The sequence below is a fragment of the Macrobrachium rosenbergii genome, unplaced genomic scaffold (genome assembly GCF_040412425.1).
Source record: "Macrobrachium rosenbergii isolate ZJJX-2024 unplaced genomic scaffold, ASM4041242v1 60, whole genome shotgun sequence".
Classification (NCBI taxonomy): Eukaryota; Metazoa; Arthropoda; class Malacostraca; order Decapoda; family Palaemonidae; genus Macrobrachium; species Macrobrachium rosenbergii.
The window spans coordinates 562678-582000 of NW_027100732.1; the positions used below are offsets into that span (position 1 = coordinate 562678).

Here is a 19323-nt window from a genome sequence, read left to right on the forward strand (position 1 = left end):
GCCTGGGACATGACCTTTTAGGATCAGAGATCGTAAAAAAAAGGTCGACGTTTCTTTATCTCTGGTAACATCGAGAGGAAATATCTCACGAAAATGTTTGTGGAAAAAACCTCTTCATAATTAGAGAAGATATTTAAATTTCTCCAAAAGGTATAAATCTGGATAAAACGTTTGACTCTTGAATCAAGAGAAATTTGTAATAAATTGAGAATGTGTTTAATAGGATTATGACCCAAATATAGTATTTGACATCCTGAAAGTAAGTACAGTTTGTATATTAGGAATCCTGAAATGGAAAAAGTCATTTAAACAGCTTCTAATTAATATTTATAATCATCTTGGACCTATTCATGACACAAAATGGCCGTGTTGATATTAGCAATGATTACTGATACAGTTTATTCCATTTGCAAAAAACTTATGCACAGATTTTGACTGAAACCTGAAAATCAATGGGCCTCACATCCCTCAACGTAAGATCAAATTCCGTCGGAGACGCAAACATAACTTTAGGGTACACGGGACGTATAGGAACGTGGATTGCCAACTTTGGTGGACAATTGCTGTCTTCGAATGCCGTATTCATTCGTAAGATTTGCCCTGCTTCAAATACGGGCAAACACGGGCATTCCGCTCTGCGTAAGAATGTTACAATACCTCACCTCAGTCCAGATCCCACCTGAACCCCAGTACTTGCGGGGGATGCATACAGCTAAACTCCGCAAATACTTGATAGCCTCCAAAAACCCTTATAACTGCCTATTTTGATAATTCAAACACCAAAAAAACCCTCTAAAAACACTTATACCTGAATATTTTTTTACTTTATCACAAAAAAGTGCATTTAGTCACAAAAATGATATAAAAATACAGTAATTAGTGAACATTTCCACAGAAAAACCCACAAATCGGAAACGCGAAAAGGCGGGGGTCCACTGTACTCTAAAAACAAAAAGCATTTAAGAACGGAAGGACATCAAATGCCGACGTATGCCTTCAACTCGAAGGAAACGGATCATAGGACTGGAAAGCTTGTAAACTAAAGGGTTATACTCATGTAGGATCATCATAATGGCTTGGCTTTTAAGGTACCAATGGTTCCTCATTGGGTATTATGAGAGGCTACTATGAATTTCTTGCTGACAAAGGCATAAACTCTCTCTCTCTCTCTCTCTCTCTATTGGGAGAGTATATGAGAGCACCAGCAGAGAGGCATGACAAAAAAAAAAGAAGCTTTCTCAGGGCCAATCGGCTCAACACGAAAAGTTCAAAGCTCGATAAATCTTTTGCCGAAGTCTCTTTGAAAATAAAATTAAAAAGTGCGAATGCCGTATAATTCGCTGGAAAGTTCCAGCGCCGTATTTTAAGGTCGTTTATCTGAGACAATAAACAGACGTCTCTTTGAGGCCAAGACGCACACGACAGACGGCATGAAGTAGAGATCGGAGTCAAATAAGAGAGTTTAAACGTCTCCTGGAGTCTCCGCCAGACTTCGAAAAAATTGGGAGGGGAATAAAAAGACACCTTCATTCACATAGACATATAATAATAATAATGATAATGATAATAATAATGATAATCATAAGAAAATTGGACACACACAAGTAACTGGGTCTTCCAATTTGAAAATATAAGTGACAAAAGTCCTCAATACAATGTAATTCTAAGTAAAAGGGACAATCCCCTAAAGTACTCACTATTGTAAGGGATGAAAATCCCTATGAATCCCTTCTATAAATCCCTGTGGGCAAAAGCTGTCGGCACTTGAGAGAGAGGAGAGGCCCTTCTGGGGTGAGAAAGTGACGGGAATTGCCAATCAATTAAAGGAATGAAGTTTTAAGATACTATAAACTGAGAGAGATAGTGTCAATAAATAAAGAGAGAGAGTTATGGATAAGAAACTATCCTAAAGCGATTGGCAGAGCTAAAACTTTACCCAGGAACAATCAGGGGTATTTAAAAACTGCTTTGAATTATGCCCCAAGCCTGATATAGTTGGCAGAATTTAACCGCAAGCCTGAAACAGTTGGAAAATTTGACCCAAAGCCTGAAATAGTTGGCAAAATTAGACCCCAAGCCTGAAATAGTTGGCAAAATTTGACCCCAAGCCTGAAATAGTTGGCAAAATTTGACCCCAAGCCTGAAATAGTTGGCAAAATTTAACCCCAAGCCTGAAATAGTTGGCAAAATTTGACCCCAAGCCTGAAATAGTTGGCAAAATTTGACCCCAAGCCTGAAATAGTTGGCAAAATTTGACCCCACGCCTGAAATAGTTGGCAAAATTTAACCCCAAGCCTGAAATAGTTGGCAAAATTAGACCCCAAGTTTGAAATAGTTGGCAAAATTTGACCCCAAGCCTGAAATAGTTGGCAAAATTTAACCCCAAAGCCTGAAATAGTTGGCAAAATTAGACCCCAAAGCCTGAAATAGTTGGCAAAAACCTCGAAAACCCTACGTTTGGCAATTCCCGTCACTTCAAAAAACCTACTGATCAAAAGATTCATCGGAAAGACATAAAATTGATTTGCTGCTGAAAAACATTTCACAGGAATAAAAAGTCATTTGCAAATGAGGAAGTTAACATTTAAACAGTCACAGGAAAAATGTGGACACAAAAATAATAATAAAAAAACTCTCTCCATGGCGAGACTGACTCTGTCTCGGCACGAAAATCAAGACAGGGCCGTATACTACTACAAAGATGGCAGCTGCCGAAGGTTCGGCAGAAATCGAGTGATTGATGGAAATTGTCGGAATTCTTGGAAAATTTGAACGACTGAACGATTTTTGGACTTTATTGGAAAACATCTCGAATGCAAAATTGTGAAAACTAATTTACAATAATTTCTGAACTGTGACTTTGATAAAAACGTCTCCTTTTATGTCACTTTGGGCAAGACGAAAATGTCAAAGAGAGATATAAATGAACATCAACTTTATCCACTCGTAAGGTCGCCCAAGAAGGCCGCGAGCCGCCAAGGGCATCAGCAAAGGATCGCGGCCCAACGTGGCATAAAAGGAGCACCCAGACTCTCACTTTCCACCAATCAGTCGTACAGTAATTATAATATAACATCCTCCATTTCAAAACATGGAAACAGCAGCGTTAAACATTCAGAGGAAAATCTAATCGTTCCTTTTTCCACGACTAAAGTCGCAAAGCGTACGCTCTCTCTCTCTCTCTCTCTCTCTCTCCATAGCAGTACAATAATCTGCCTGACAGCTGTTGGTCATTTCTATATATATACAAACAGAGACATGATAAGGACATGGCATAAGCAGGGATCGAGAGAGGTTTAAAGAGAGAGTTGGTCTCTCCCTCTCTCTCTCTCTTTACAAAAAAACCCAGCGAGAGAAATTGGTTACAAATTTTAAAATAAGTCTGAAGAAAAAACCCCATAATTGACCTCCTGCCTCAAACAGGGTTTCAAAAACACACACACTTATAAAATACAGATTTCAAGTATCTGAAGTGGGTGAATCATTGAGCCCTAATCTCTTCACACTTGACAAAACATCGAGAAAAAGGGGTGATCTGAGTCGACCTCGGGTCGAGGTTAGCCTCGGCTCGAGAACAAGTGACCCGATTCGAACCTCTCGCCTTGTCTGACTGGCATGTTTAGGGTCCTGGTGTGTGAGAGCTTTGAATCGGCACCGTTTAGCTCTGCAAAACTACCTGGTCGAGACGTGAGCTGACCTCTGCTCTGAATGTTTGTGAATTATCGAGTATCGTTGTACCCGAGGTTAAAAATTAGCATGTCCATTCAGTAAATGACTGATTTTTGCAGTTTACTTGAAGCTTGATCTATATATGAATGCTATTTATGCTTCTACAGTCAATAAATAAGAGAGTCTATAAAGAAATTGCTCGCAAAGAAATAATAAAAAAAAACTTATAAAACTACAATGACAATTTTGAACAAACCCACAAAGAGGTTTTAGATCAGGAAACCAAACCTTAAGGTTTCTTTTATTACAGAAAGTCTGCGATATGTCTGTAAGATTTAACATAAAAGTTAATTATAGCAGTACTAAGAACTTTGTCGTCAAGTCCCCTAAACACGTCAGCATTCCGGACAAGGGTTGAATCGGGCCGAACAAAATCGTAATTCTCATAAACTGTGACTAACACAGAAAAGTCCAACATGGCCAACTAAATGCAAATAAGAATATCTCTGGGGTCATTGCATGACATTCCCCGTCACATAAAGGCTTAGGGCTCGGGCCTGAATCGTCCGCTGAGAAAGCAAAAAAGGAATTCAAGGTTCCTGATCTATTCAGAAGAAGGCATTGTTTGGTAATCTCTGTTTCTGAATGTATAACAGGATAAACTGGATGGCAAATTGAATCATTATGATTTATGTGACCAGTAATTATATAAAGTAATTAGTTACATACAAATATTAATCAACAATTCACGAAGGCAGAAAATGTTCCGGGTTACGTCACGAACTAAAATCATTGAGATCAATTCTCGTCCCGAGTGTCGGGTCTGTTTAGCAATAACTACTGGCCCTCTCGTGACTTATAAATATTTAGAGTTTTAAAATCTAACCTTTCCTAAGCCTTCATTCTACCTGGCTAAAATCTCTACTTCGAAAAGGCCTCTTCAAATTATATAAACTAAATTGTCATCCTCAGCGGCACAATTTGGCATCGGGTCAGAAGCAAGAGGTCATTTAACTACGCAAGACTTATTTGCACTTAGCCGCTCAAACTCTGGCTGGAAATGATAATGACTTACATTGACAAATATACCAATGAAATGAAAGTTACACAGACTGTTTATGCCAAATTTGACAAAAGGTAAAGTTAGTGCTATCAATAGCAAAACAAAAATAAGGCTCCTGCACAAAGAAAAGTAACAGTAATTGTCAAACCCTCCACATTAATACCCTTCGTACACTGACACTCGCACTGCAAGAGATGTAAATTATAGTGATGATAATGTTTCCAGTCCACAAGTGAAGCACGAAAGTGAACACTGAAAAGAGGTTCGAGGTTTTCGTAAGTCCCTTGACGGCACTTTCTCAGTCGGGAGGTTGGAAGGGCCTCCTTGCAGGCGACCTTAAAAGCGATAACGCCCCCCTTTGGGGCGCAGGAGGAAATTGAAGAGAGCCGCCACAGTCCCCATCTCCCGGGGGAAAAGCGCAAAGCGTAATGAAGTGCGGCTCTCTGTCTCTGAACCCCCCCACACAAATAAGTGTGGGTGGGGAGGGAGGCTTGGGCATTGTGGGCATAAGAATGAATGTGGCTTCTTCAGAGGGCCAAAACCACACGTCTAGGAGAAGCCCCTACAAAAAGGGGCTTCTCCTAGCAAAAGGAGACTTCAGGGGGACGAACAGGTCTAGAAGGAGAAGCCCCTAGAAAAGGCTGCTTCTCCTAGACCTCAGTTATGTCCCCTGAAGAGGAAGAAGTCAGAAACATTCCTAAAGCCCACAACGCCATGCGACGCCAGCAGCCCTCCCACCCGCATATGAAAGGAGACTTCTTCGGAGGGACGAACACGAGTCTAGAAGAAGCCTGTTCTGGGGCCTCCGCCTCCGCCTCCGCCTCCTCCTCCACCTCCGCTGCCCATCATCGTCTGCTTGACGGCGTTCGCCTTCGCCTTCAGAGCGGCCACTCGTTCCTGGAACTCTCGCCCCTGCATGATTTCCTTGACGTCCACCTCCCCCTTGATGTTCCTGAGTTCCCTGGCCATCTTCACGCCTGCAGGAGATGGTGGAGAGGCAGAGAGAGAGAGAGAGAGAGAGACGAGGAGGGTTAGAATTAATAGAATCGGTCTAGCATCATCTTGGGGACTAAAAATGACTCTCGACACGGTTTAAAATCAAGTTAAAATTATATACAAGAGTTTACACAAAATGAAAAGACGAGGTCAAAACCCCAAAGCGTTTAAATCTCTCAGCTTCTCTGCAAGCAAGCAGACGTCTGCGAGCTGAAAGCAAAACAGGTTTAGGACAAAAAAGGTCAAAAATTCTTAAGACGAGAATTGAACATCCAAAGTTCACGTCTTAGGCAAGAATATAAGTTAAAAAAATGGTCTATTCAATTCTCAGGCAAGAATACACTTTCACAAAGCTGTCTATTGAAGTCTTAGACAAGAATATACATTTTAAAAAATGGTATATTGAATTCTTAGACAAGAATATAAATGAAAAAAGTGGTATATTAAATTCTCAGGCAAAAATACCCTTTCAGAAAACTGTCTATTTAATTCTTAGACAAGAATATAAATTAAAAAATGGTATATTCAATTCTCAGGCAAGAATACACTTTCTCAAAGTTGTCTATTGAAGTCTTAGACAAGAATATAAATAAAAAAATGGTCTATTAAACTCTCAGGCAAGAATACCCTTTCAGAAAGCTGTCTAATCAATTCTGAGACAAGAATATAAATTTAAAACATGATCTACTCAATTCTTAGACAAGAATACCCTTTCACAAACCTGTCTATTCAGTTCTTAGACAAGAATACCCTTTCAGAAAGCTGTCAAATCAATTCTGAGACAAGAACATAAATTTAAAACATGGTCTACTCAATTCTTAGACAAGAATACCCTTTCACAAACCTGTCTATTAAACTGTACATAGCGAAAAGGTTTAGCTTACGATACGTAGCCAATGGAAACGAAAGCTCGACTAGAGAATTCGTGAGCAGCGTCCGCAAAAAGCACCTAAATTTATCCGCTAAAATCTGCCAAAAAGGGTTTGTCCGGAGTCACATCACTCACAAAAAAAATTGCAAAAACAACGAAATAAATTTCACGAATTGTCCGAACGTTCAAAACTTCAATAAAAAAAAGGAAAAATTTAACAATACGACTGCTTTCAGGATCTTTCCAAGATTGTGACACCCACAAAAAGGGTTTGAACCTGGTGTGTTTAGTACAAAGCTCGTTGGGACTATCTGTGGTCTATAACTATAATGTGACTGGAAATACTGAGTGAAAAAACTGTAAATATCGTACACATAACGACCCCTGAAAACCCTTCCTTGGGGGGTCACGATCTACGAAAGATCCGAGCTTTCGGAATTCCCAGGAAGATTCTGAGAAACGTCTCTTTTAAAATACACGACGGAGAAATATCCAAATTGAAAACTGATTACAGACGGACTAAGAAGGCACTGCCCGTCCGACACAGTCTTATGTGGTAAGCACTGTCTTCAAGCGTCGAAGACTGAATGTACCCTGGGCAAGCAATTCCCCAAAGGCTTTATATAAACAGCTTTCCATTCCTATCTCCTCAATGATAAACGGCAGGAACGTTACATGTGAGGTCAGCCTGGGACGTGACCTTTTAGGACCAGACGTCATAAAAAAGGTCGTCGTATCTTCACCTCTCGTAAAATCGAGAGGAAATTTCTCTCGGAAACGCTTGTGGAAAAATCCTCCTCGTGTGAGTTAAAGAGACGATATTTTAATTTCTCCAAAAGGTACGAAATCACGACTAATCCTGAAACCTGGATAAAACTGACTCTTGAATCAAGAGAAATTTGCAAAAGATTGAGTGTGTCACAAGAGGGATTACGTAAGATTGAGTGTGTCACAAGAGGGATTACGTCTCAAATACATATTTGACATCCTGAAAGTAAATACAGCCTGTACATTACAAATCCTGAAATGGAAAAAGTCATTTAAAGTTTCTAAATAATGTTTATAATCATCTTAGACCTTTTCATAATACAAAATGACCCCGGTGTTATCAGCGAAACCACCACAGTGCGACGCCATTAACCTGACTTTTTGAAAAAAGACTTTTATAAGCCTCGAAGGCTTCATTATATCACCTTCAAACCTACAGCGGGAAAGTCTAGATTTCTAGACTTAGTTGAACACTTGGCATTCTCCTGAAAAGAAAACGTACGGGGCCCATAAATAAAGTACGCGACATAAACACGATCGACGTCACGATTCTAACCTTACACGTGGAAGTGACGGCCCAATTCGACGCAGAGAATACATTAATGTCGCCTCCAATGTCGTTATAAAGACTAATTAAGATAAGAATTCAAAATCAGATTGCATATATGAGGTGCAACTTCAGTAAGCCATTGGTACTATGATTCATCTCTTAACCTGGAAAGTTACAGGGACGATTTGAGTCTCGAGCGTAACACGTTTGTGATGAACAAGAACCCCAAATGGGGGTTCTAATGCCTACGGTGATCGAGGGGGAGTTTTCGCAGCGGATAAATCGGCTTTCACACAGCGACGAACGCTTGCGATTGAATGAAAAACTGCAGGAAATATTGAGGAGGGATTAAGACAGCCCCGTGCGATTCCGTTCACCGAGGAATTTACGACAGACGCAGACGACAAGCCGAGGCGTTCAGCCGCAAACGTCGAAGGAAAACCGTACCGCTTTGGACACACGACAAAACGACTCTCGGAAGAATCTACCTGCGAGTTTACCCCGGAGCCAATTCCGCTACCTGGGTCGCACGATGTTAGGCGAGGGTTGAGGAGAGGAAGATGGAAGAAAGAGAATATGAACGGAGGTTAAGTAAAAGGAATGAAAGGGGTCGTAGCAGTTAGGGGCTGAAGATATGCACGGACTTGTATCGAAACCTGAAAATAAACGGCCGTCGCGTCCTTCAACGTAAGATTAAATTCCGTGGGAGGCAGACGCACAACTTTAGGGACATACAGGAACATGATTACACTTACTGCACTTACTTACACCTGAAAAACACTTGGGAGAACAAGTTGAGCATCAAGTTTCCGTCAGGGCCTGACGAACAGAGGGAGTTGGAGAGGCTGGACAGCAAGATAAGGAGCGGGAAATAAAGGCGGCGACGTACGAGGACCTACAGTTGCAGAGAGAGAGAGAGAGAGAGAGAGAGAGAGAGAGAGAGAGAGAGAGAGAGAGAGAGAGAGATACGGTAAGGCCAGTTCAGCCCCATCTCGAAGCCGGTCGGGAAAACGGCTCCAACTCCTCCAAGAGGAACTTACTGTCTAGCACGAGGGAGTACATTCCGCTCATGTCTCCGCCCTGCCCACCCATCGTGGGGGCAGCCCCCATCAGGCCGTTCCCGTCGTTGGGCACGGGGCCCAGGAGACCATTCCCTGTGTTCCCGCGGTTCTGCATTCCTCCGCCGCCTCCGCCTCCTCCTCCTCCTCCTCCTCCTCCGCCGCCGCCGCCTCCTCTGTTGTCGCCGAAGTTGGAGGGCGGAGAGCCGAAGAGGCCGGCGGCCGAGCTGTTGAGGTTGTTCCCGCCGAAGTTGGTGTTGCCGAGCATTCCTGAAAATCGAAGGCTCACTTTCAAAATGACATTTCGAAATCGGAGATCAATTTGTTCATCATTATGCTCAAGATTCGCCGCTGGAAGCTGACGACGGAGGTCTGAGAGACCTGAGGGATGGTCTGGACATGCTATGGAACTGGGAGAATCTACACAGAGGAAGCAGGACTAGGAAGTCCCGTTCGGAGACTTGAGAAGTCACAGAGAGAGGAGACATACGGGGACCTCAGTTTTAAAGCAAACTCGCTCAGTCTCTCGACACCCTTACCTTGCCCCATATTCATCACTCCGCCTCCTCCTCCTCCTCCTCCTCCGCTACCTCCCCCGCCCATCATTGGTCTCCGCATCGTCTGGATGTACTCGGTGAAGTTCTCCTCGATCAGGCGGAGGGCGTTGGAGATGGGAATGTTGCAGTGGGCTGGAAATCATACAAAAAACGTTTTAGAAGTTCGCCAGAAAACGACTTCGAGTATTGACAGAGTAACGTCTAAACGAACGAACGAGAGAGAGAGAGAGAGAGAGAGAGAGAGAGAGAGAGAGAGAGAGAGAGAGAGAGAGCACCTCACTCGCAACCCCACCTTGCAACGGTCCCTGGAGGACGTGGAGGGTGACGGAACGCCTCATCTCGTTCTCGTCCGTGATCATGATGGCGAAGAGGCACTTTCTCTTGATCAGGTCCATTATGATCTTCGTCGTGGAGATGCCGGGCGGAGGGAAGATCATGTCCACCTTCAGGTTCATGGAGAGCAGCTGCGACTCGACGAACTCCGCGTAGCTCCTGCGGGAGGGAGGGAGGGAGAGGGAGAGAGAGAGAAAGGAACGGTAAAGAAGGGATCGAGGCGAGAGAGAGAGAAAGATGATGACAAACTTGGGTCACGTTCTCACGAGACAGACTCAAATTAATTGATGAAAGCGGAGACCTGAATCAACTGATGAAAATGGGGACCTGAATCAATTGAAAACGGGGACCTGAGCTAATTGACGAAAACGGGGACCTGAATCAATTGACACAAACAGGGACCTGAATCAATTGACGAAAATGGGGACCTGAATTAATTGAATTGAAAGTTAGGACCTGAATTAACCGAACTGATGAAAATGGGGACCTGAATTAATCGATGAAAACGGGGACCTGAATCAACTGACGAAAGCGGAGGCCTCACGCCCCCGAAAACTCACCTCTGGGCGACGCTGGCCACCACGATCTCCGCGTCGTTGGGTCGGTTGGGGTCGAGATTCATGCCCCCGAGACCCTGCGACAGGGACATCGACGACATCTGCCCCATGCCCAGGCCGGCAGCGGCGGCGGCGGTGTTGAAGGAGGGCGAGTTCATGTTCATGAGGCTGTTTAGCCCTAAGGTGTTGCCTGAATTGCTGTGCGAGAGAGAGAGAGAGAGAGAGGGAGAGAAAAAGAGACGATGTTAGTGATTTTGCGCTCTGATATTTCTGAGAGAGAGAGAGAGAGAGAGAGAGAGAGAGAGAGAGAGAGAGAGAGAGAGAGAGAGAGAGAGAGAGAGAGAGAGAGAGCAAAAACAGAAAGAGGAATAGGGAGAGATATGGAGAGAGGAAAAATAGAGAGGGAGAGAAAGCGGGACCAACAGAAGAAAGAGAGAGAGAGAGAGAGAGAGAGAGAGAGAGAGAGAGAGAGAGAGAGAGAGAGAGAGAGAGAGAGAGAGAGAGAACGACAAAGGGAAGAAGACTCACTTATCGAAAGGCCGCTGCATATCCCAAGGGCTGATGTTGCTGCCGCCCCCTCCCCCGAGGGCCGAGGTGTTGACGCTGTTCGCCTGTTCGGACTTCACGGGGCCGATTTCTGTCGGAGTTGGAAGGTGCAATATAGTCGGGGAAGTTCGGTAAAATCCCGTCGGAAGCTGACGACATGAAAGGGTCGGAAGCTGACGACAGAGAGGGTCGGAATTGGGCAAAAGGGTCAGAGCTGGAATATAAAGTACAGTGGAGGAGGCTCTGTCAAGTTTTGCCAGACGGAATTGGATAGAAAGGGGTTGGAATTGTTGGACAAAAAGGATCGGAATTGTTGGGCAAAAAGGATCTGAATTGTTGGGCAAAAGGGTCGGAATTGTTGGGCAAAAAGGGTCGGAATTGTTGGACAAAAAGGGTCGGAATTATTGGACAAAAAGGGTCAGAATTGTTGGACAAAAAGGATCTGAATTGTTGGGCAAAAGGGGTCGGAATTATTGGACAAAAGGGGTCGGAATTGTTGGACAAAAAGGATCTGAATTGTTGGGCAAAAGGGTCGGAATTGTTGGACAAAAAGGGTCGGAATTATTGGACAAAAAGGATCGGAATTGGACAAAAAGGTCGGAATTGGACAAAAATGGTCGGAATTTTGGACAAAAAGCGTCAGAACTTGCCAAAAAAAAAGTCAGAACTGGACAAAAAGGCCCCAGAACGGGACTCACCCAACTGCTGGCCGTGCAGGAAGACGTTCTTCCCCACCAGGAGGGAATTCTGGGCCCCCTCCTCGTCGCTGAACTGGATGAAGGCGAAGCCCTTCTTGCCGTCCTTCTTCTTGTGGAGGCTGACGCCTGCGGGGAGGAAGGAAGTGTTACTGTTACTGAGGAGAACCGCTACTTTTACGTTCAAAATACTGAGGAAAACCGCTACTTTTTCATGTGGTTCAAACACTGAGGGAAGTGAGGGGTGCGGGGAGGGGGCCTACTCGTGACTATTCCGAAGCTGGAGAAGAAGGTCCTCAGGTCCTCCTTCGAGATGGAGTCGCCCCTGATGTTCCCCACGTAGACCCTGGCCCGGGCGGTCGTGGGGTCCGTCGTGGTGGACTCGGACGAGAGCAGGCTGGTGTTGCGGCTGCGTCGGGAGCGGAGGAGGAAAAAAAGAGAGCGGTTATGACATTTTTAGGGGATTTATATAGCGACCGCCGGTCGCCTTTCTCCCATTCTCCCCACATTTCCCAGCCACCCCGAACAAAACTCACTTTCGGTTGACGTTCCCCATTCCGCCCATTCGCTGCTGGTCGTCGGACTTGTTGCTGCTGGAGGTGACGGAACGGACCACTGGAAAAGAAGACGGAGTCGAATAGAGAAGGCCAGGTGCTGGGACCTATGATCCTGAGGTCATTCAGAGTGGAAAGTGAAAGGTGTTAAACTTCGAAAGATAAAGTGTGTTTTTGCAGCAATCGACTGGTTAAATTGTGACATTTTCACAGCAACTGACTGGCTAAACTGTTACATTTTCACAGCAACTGACTGGCTAAACTGTGGCATTTTTAAAGCAACTGACTGGCTAAACTGTGGCATTTTTAAAGCAACTGACTGGCTAAACTGTTACATTTTTACAGCAACTGACTGGCTAAACTGTTACATTTTCACAACAACTGACTGGCTAAACTGTTACATTTTCACAGCAACCGACTGGTTAAAACCAATTACTCACTGAGGTTGTACCCCTTGATGCTCATGTTCTTCCGCCGGATGCAATTCCGGGCGCTGTTGTTGTCCCGGAACTGGACGAAGGCGTAACGGGGCATGTTCTTGTCCTTCCGGGACTGGATCTGGACGCCTGTCGGGGGAGAGAGAGAGAGAGGGAGAGAGAGATGAAATACCCCTTTGGTATCAGAGAGAGAGAGAGAGAGAGAGAGAGATGAAATACCCCTTTGGTATCAGAGAGAGAGAGAGAGAGAGAGAGAGAGAGAGATGAAATACCCCTTTGGTATCAGAGAGAGAGAGAGAGAGAGAGATGAAATACCCCTTTGGTATCAGAGAGAGAGAGAGAGAGAGAGAGAGAGATGAAATACCCCTTTGGTATCAGAGAGAGAGAGAGAGAGAGAGAGAGAGAGAGATGAAATACCCTTTGGTATCAGAGAGAGAGAGAGAGAGAGAGATGAAATACCCCTTTGGTATCAGAGAGAGAGAGAGAGAGAGAGAGAGAGAGAGAGAGAGAGAGAGATGAAATACCCCTTTGGTATCAGAGAGAGAGAGAGAGAGAGAGAGAGAGAGAGAGAGATGAAATACCCCTTTGGTATCAGAGAGAGAGAGAGAGAGAGAGAGAGAGAGAGAGAGAGATGAAATACCCCTTTGGTATCAGAGAGAGAGAGAGAGAGAGAGAGAGAGAGAGAGAGAGAGAGACTCACCCAGCACCATGCCGAACTTCTCCATGGAGTCCTGAATGTCGGTCTTGGTGATGGCCCCGTTGACCGGGTCGACGAAGACCCTGGCGTCGGCCGTCTTGGGGTCGTTGAAGTCGACGTTCTTCTTCCCGCCCCGGTTGCGGTTCCCCTTGTTCCTGCGGGAGAAAGCGCGTCGTAAGGTCCCGCAAGGCGGAAGGGAGAGAATACGAAAGGAGGTACGGTAAAAGGGGCCAACTCACTGGTTCTTCTTCTGCTGCTGCTGCTGCTGCTGCTGCTGCGAATTCTGCTGCTTGTTGGCGTCGCCCGCCCCCTGCTTCGCCGGCTTCACCACTGCAAGAGACGACAAGTCCTCGGCTTTAGCGGAGTCCACCCCGTCTACCGAGGAGGTAGAAAACGGGATTTTTTTTTTTTTTAAATAGCCACATATCTCACGGAGACCGAGACGGTCTGGAAACGAGGAGAGAACGGGAGGTACTCACTGGCGTCGACGTCCCCGATCTGCGCCGTGTCGCCGGCGTTCAGGCACTCCTTGGCGTCCTCCTCGTCCTCGAACTGGACGAAGGCGTTCCGCTTGTTCCTCAGGACGAATATCGCTGGAACGGAAGAGAGAGATTCGACTTATAGAGAACAGAAGGGAAAGGAGAGAGGATCAAAGCCTTCAGGGACCCTCGCGGGAAAGAGGACGTCCCCAAGTGACTGCCGCGGCGGTTCCAAATCCGACGTCCGCCTTAACGCGCTGCTGCTCTAGCGCGGGTAACTGGACCCCGCCCACTACTCGCGGGAAGGGGATGGCGGGGACATCTAGGTCCGACCGGTCCTGGAGCGCGGCATCCATCGCCCGTGCCCGAGGGTCTGGGACTTCTGAACACCGACGCTCGGTGGTCCGCACGGAAAACTGGAGGACCCCGGCTCCCGCGGGGACGCGGACGGCCGGAACCTCACGTGCGAGGGGCAGGTCTGGAGGGCGGCTTCTTCGTTGGCCGGGCCCATTGCAGATTCGAGAGCTCGGGCGAGGCAGAAGTTTGGTCCTCCCGCGGAAGAGAAAGAACTTCGAGGGGGGGGGGCCAAATGCGCCGACGCCGCAGCGGAGACGAATTGGGCCCTCCAGCACGTCGTGCCCGTTCGTCCCCGGCAGGGGGGGGGGGCGGGGGTCTAGTTACCCACGCTAAAACAGCATCTGGAACCGCCGCGGTCAAGCTGTGTAGTTACATAGGGAGAGAAAGGGAGGGAAAGGGAGGGAAAGGGAGGGAAAGGGAGGGAAAGGGAGGGAAAGGGAGGGAAAGGGAGAGAAAGGGAGGGAAAGGGAGGGAAAGGGAGGGAAAGGGAGGGAAAGGGAGAGAAAGGGAGGGAAAGGGAGAGAAAGGGAGGGAAAGGGAGAGAAAGGGAGAGAAAGGGAGAGAGAAAGGGAGAGAGAAAGGGAGAGAGAAAGGGAGAGGGAAAGGGGGGGAAATCGCCCCCCCCCGGGGGGGGGCCAACTCACCGACGACCTTCCCGAACTGGGTGAAGTACTCCTCGATCATCTCCTTGTCCACCGACTGGTTCAACCCCATGACGCAGATGCGGGCCTCGATGGTGTCCGGGTCGTTGCAGATGTCGCGCGCCTTCGTCCCCGTGATGATGCCATTGCTGCAAAGAGAGAGAGAGAGAGAGAGAGAGAGAGAGTGAGAGAGAGAGAGAGAAAGGGGTTTTCCTATTTCTCCACATGACCAAACCATTTCAAAACGTGTACCGAGTCTCCTCCTCCTCCTCCCCCTCCTCACCCGTCTCGGCTCCTGACGGGCGACCGGCTGCGGCTGCGGCTGCCCTGGCTGCCGTTGTCGTCCTCCTCGTGGTAGCTGTCCTCGTTCTCGTCGTCCCAGTTCCTCGGCATCTTTGCGGTGGCGTGTCGAGCGACAGGGTCAACGCACGGGTTCGATCTGGAACGGAAGGGAGAGGCGTCAGGCGATGATTTTAGTAGTAGTATCTAGTCATAAATATCCTGCATGGGCATTTCTGCGGGCACAAATGCCCCAAAATACCCCTACCTAGCCTACCCTAGACTTGGGTACCCAAGGCTAACTTCAGATCTAACCTATGCCCGTGGAAGGCCCTAAATACCCTACATGGGCATTTCTTGAGCATAAATGCCACAAAATGCCCATAAAAACCCCTAAAATAAAAGACTCAGCCTGTCCTACCCTAGGCTAGAAGGCCCTAAATACCCTAAATGGGCACAAATACCCCAAAATACCCTAAAATAAAAGACCAGCCCAGCCTACCCTAGGGTAGCCCAAACTAGCTTCAGAATAGATCTAATCATCTAGAGAGTCATAAATACCCAACATGGGCATTTCTATGGGCACAAATACCCCAAAATACTCCTAAAATAAAAGACTGGCCCAGAGTACCCTAGGCTAGGCAACCTGGTTATTAATTCCCGCTATAATTACGATGCTTTGGGGTAAGACGATTTCCGACATGGTCAGACCCCCAAATGAGACGTTCCTGATTCGTCACGAGACGAAAAAGAAAGTTTCTTTCAAGTTCGAAAAAGAAAGTTTCTTCCAAGTTCGAAAAAGAAAGTTTCTTTCAAGTTCGAAAAGGAAAGTTTCTTCCAAGTTCGAAAAAGGAAGTTTCTTCCAAGTTCGAAAAAGGAAGTTTCTTTCAAGTTCGAAAAGGAAAGTTTCTTTCAAGTTCGAAAAGGAAAGTTTCTGTCAAGTTCGAAAGAGAAAGTTTCCTTCAAGTTCGAAAAGGAAAGTTTCTTCCAAGTTCTATTACTCGACGACCAAGAGGCCGCGTTTCCCCCCGTAACGGGTGCCGTTTTTTCGGTCGCTCTCCGGTCCGTCGAATACTTACACGGCTGGGAGTCGCCAGTTATCGAGAATGGCATTTCGGTTTCTTTCGCGACCACCCTGGTCGTTTGTTTGTTAGTTTCTCGCTTCTTTCTCGCTCGTTTTCACGCTCGTTTTCGCGCTCGTTTTCGCGCTCGTTTTCACGCTCGTTTTCACGCTCGTTTTCGCGCTCGTTTTCACGCTCGTTTTCGCGCTCGTTTTCGCGCTCGTTTTCACGCTCGTTTTCACGCTCGTTTGTTTGATTTGTATATTTATTGATTTATTACGTTGATGTTGCGTTATTTGTCAAGTCTCTCGGCGAGTCACCACGAACCATCTTCCGATCCCGGAACGCCCGCTTTCGAAGTCACTCAAACCGACTGGATATCTCGCGACGGACCAACATAAGCATACAGTGCGTCCCCACACCCACCCCCCCCCCGCGAACGGGTCAAATCCGCGAATGCTGAAAACCCCTCTAAAATTATATGAAGATGCAGCAATCAGTGAATATTTCGCAGTGGAAAATACCGCGAACCGGCGAACTTTCCGCGAATGCTGGCTAGATGATGCGTTCCAGAGAGGAACCCGCGAATGCGTGAGGCCGCGAACGTTGAGATTTATATCTTCCATTAATTAGAACGATCGGAATCTCTCTTCTGTCGTAACCCCGGGAATGATTGCAGGGCGTAGTTGGCCCGGAACGTTGTAAAGAGTCATGTATACCCTATGCGGGCATTTCTACGGGCAGAGATACCCCCAAAATGACCGCGAAAACCCCTACGGTAAGAGACGCAGCCCGGCCTACCCTAGGGTAGCCCAAACTAGCTTCAGAATAGATCTAATCATTTATAGAGTCATAAATACCCTGAATGGGCATTTTATGGGCATCTATACCCCAAAATGCCCCTTTAGTAGAAGATGCAGCCCGGCCTACCCTAGGCTAGGCGACCTGGCCTAGGGTAGCCCAAACTAGCTTCGGAATAGATCAAATCACCTATAGAGTCATAAATACCCTAAATGGGCATTTTATGGGCATCTATACCCCAAAATGCCCATAAAAACCCCTAACATAAAGCAAGCGGCCCAGCCCACCCTAGGCTAGACGACCTAGCCTAGGGTACCCCAGACTGGCTTAATATTGAACCTGTGCCCATAAATACCCAACATGGGTATTTTATGGGTACGAATACCCACAAAATACCCGTAAGACAAAAGACGCAGCCAAGGACCAACCTACCTAGCCTAGGGTACCCCAGAGTAGCTTAATACGTACCCTATGCCCATAGGGAGCCCTAAATACCCTAAATGCCCCAAAATGCCCCAAAATGCCCCTAAGACAAAAGACGCCCCATGGCCGACGTCTCCCAAGCTCCCCCCCCTAAGGCGCACATTTAACCTCGAATCCCGGCTAAAATACCCGAAATACCCGCCAAATACCCACGCGAAAGGGACGGAGATGCCCCAGGGGACCCACCGGACACTCGCGGGGGCCAAAACGGGCCAAAACAGACGAAATATTGACGGAAATAAGAGGCGAAAGTGAGGCCGCGATGTCGGATGTAAACAAACCGTCCTTCTCGGGAGGTTGGGGTTATCGTACGTTTCCTTCTTGGGAGGTGTCGTGTTTTAGGGGGGTTTTGGGGGTTTTTTGGGGGTTTTGGGGTGTTTTAGGGGTTTTATAATGTTTTTAAGGATAGATTGAGTTGTTTTTATGTATATAAAATCTTTTTTTATCGTTTAAAAGGCGAAAAAATAAGGAATTTCTCTTGGGTGGTGTTGAGTTGTCGTGTTTTGTGTGTGTGTTTTTTGGGGTATTTTAGGGTGTTTTAGGGTATTTTATGGGATTTTAAGGGTTTCATATTGTATTTAAGTATATAATGAGTTGTTATTTTCATTATATAATCGTTTTTTATCGTTTAAAAGACGAAAAAATAAGGAATTTCTCTTGGGTGTTGTCGAGTTCTCGTGTTTTGTGGGTGTGTTTTTTGGGGTATTTTAGGGTATTTTGGGGTATTTTAAGGGTTGTATGATATATCTAAGGATAGATTGAGTTGTTTTTATATATAAAAAGTCTTTTTTATTGTTTAAAATACGAAAAAATAAGGAATTTCTCTTGGATGTTGTCGATTTCTCGTTTTTTATATATATTTTTGGGGATATTTTAGGGTGTTTTAGGGTATTTTAAGGGTTATATAATATATATACGCACAAAATACGTTGTTCTTTATATCACAAAATAGTTTTTTGTTGTCTAATAGACAAAAATTACCAAATTTCTCTCGTGTTTTTTATATATTTTTGGGGATATTTTAGGGCGTTTTAGGGTATTTTAAGGATTAAATAATATATTCATGCATAAGTGCGCTGTTTTTTGGATATATTTTTGGGTGTTTTAAGGGTTTTTAATATATATTTACGTATAATATACGTTGCTTTTTATATCATAAAATCTTTTTTTATTAAGAGACGAAAAAATAAGGAATTTCTCTTTAGTGTATTTTAGGGTATTTTAAGAGTTGTATATTTATATTTTTTATATTTTAGGGTATTTTAAGGTATTTCACGTATTCTAAAGGTCATATAAAATATTCGTGTATAAAATACGATGTTTTTATATATAATGAATCATTTTTTATCGTATTTTATATTAAAAAGATGAATGTCTCTCGGGCGTCTTTGAATTATCGTACATCGCATCCTCGTACTTTAAGCATTTTAGGGCATTTTAAGGGACGTGTAAAATGCCTCTGCCTAAAATATGACATTTTATTCACAATACATTAATTTATCATTGTTTTTGTTCCTAAATTCAGCCTAAAAGACGATAAATTAACGAATATCTCAAAAAAAGTTTTGGGAATTATCGTACACCTGGTGCTCTGAATTTTAATTTACTCTGTAGAGGATAATTAAAATGTAAAAAAAATTAAGTAATTTATTGTATTAAGTAATTTATTGTATTTGCTGAGTATCCTAATTCATCGTGAAGTAATCCAGCCTCTTCTAAATACCTTAAAATGTTACCAAATGCCTCATTATACACTACACAACGATCGTATAAATATATATATTTAAATCCAATTATGTGAAGCACGTTTAACACTTGGCATGTTGCATACCTTGGAACACTTGAGTAAAATAAATATATATCCACAGTCC

General features: G+C 45.1%; 1 protein-coding gene across 3 annotated transcripts; it reads right to left on the reverse strand.

Annotated features, from left to right (window-relative positions):
- Nucleotides 1-1525: 1525 nt before the first annotated feature.
- LOC136838298 (uncharacterized) lies at nucleotides 1526-17758 on the reverse strand. 3 transcript variants are annotated; one of them, XR_010852926.1, is made up of 17 exons: nucleotides 17639-17756; nucleotides 15112-15267; nucleotides 14832-14977; nucleotides 13831-13944; nucleotides 13591-13681; nucleotides 13355-13506; nucleotides 12658-12783; nucleotides 12200-12278; nucleotides 11927-12072; nucleotides 11667-11792; nucleotides 10951-11059; nucleotides 10426-10620; nucleotides 9825-10024; nucleotides 9515-9664; nucleotides 8958-9245; nucleotides 5378-5709; nucleotides 1526-5313 (listed from the first exon to the last, which is right to left on the reverse strand). XR_010852926.1 is itself a non-coding variant. In XM_067103176.1 (16 exons), exons 2-16 carry the CDS (start codon nucleotides 15219-15221, stop codon nucleotides 5513-5515), a joined length of 2229 nt encoding a protein of 742 aa, XP_066959277.1. In that variant the 5' UTR covers nucleotides 15222-15267; nucleotides 17639-17758; the 3' UTR covers nucleotides 1526-5512. The 3 variants fall into 3 exon arrangements, 2 of the variants coding, with proteins under 2 accessions (XP_066959277.1, XP_066959278.1); XM_067103176.1 differs by having other exon boundaries at nucleotides 1526-5709; nucleotides 17639-17758; XM_067103177.1 differs by having other exon boundaries at nucleotides 1734-5709; nucleotides 17606-17739.
- Between the last annotated feature and the right edge of the window lie 1565 nt (nucleotides 17759-19323).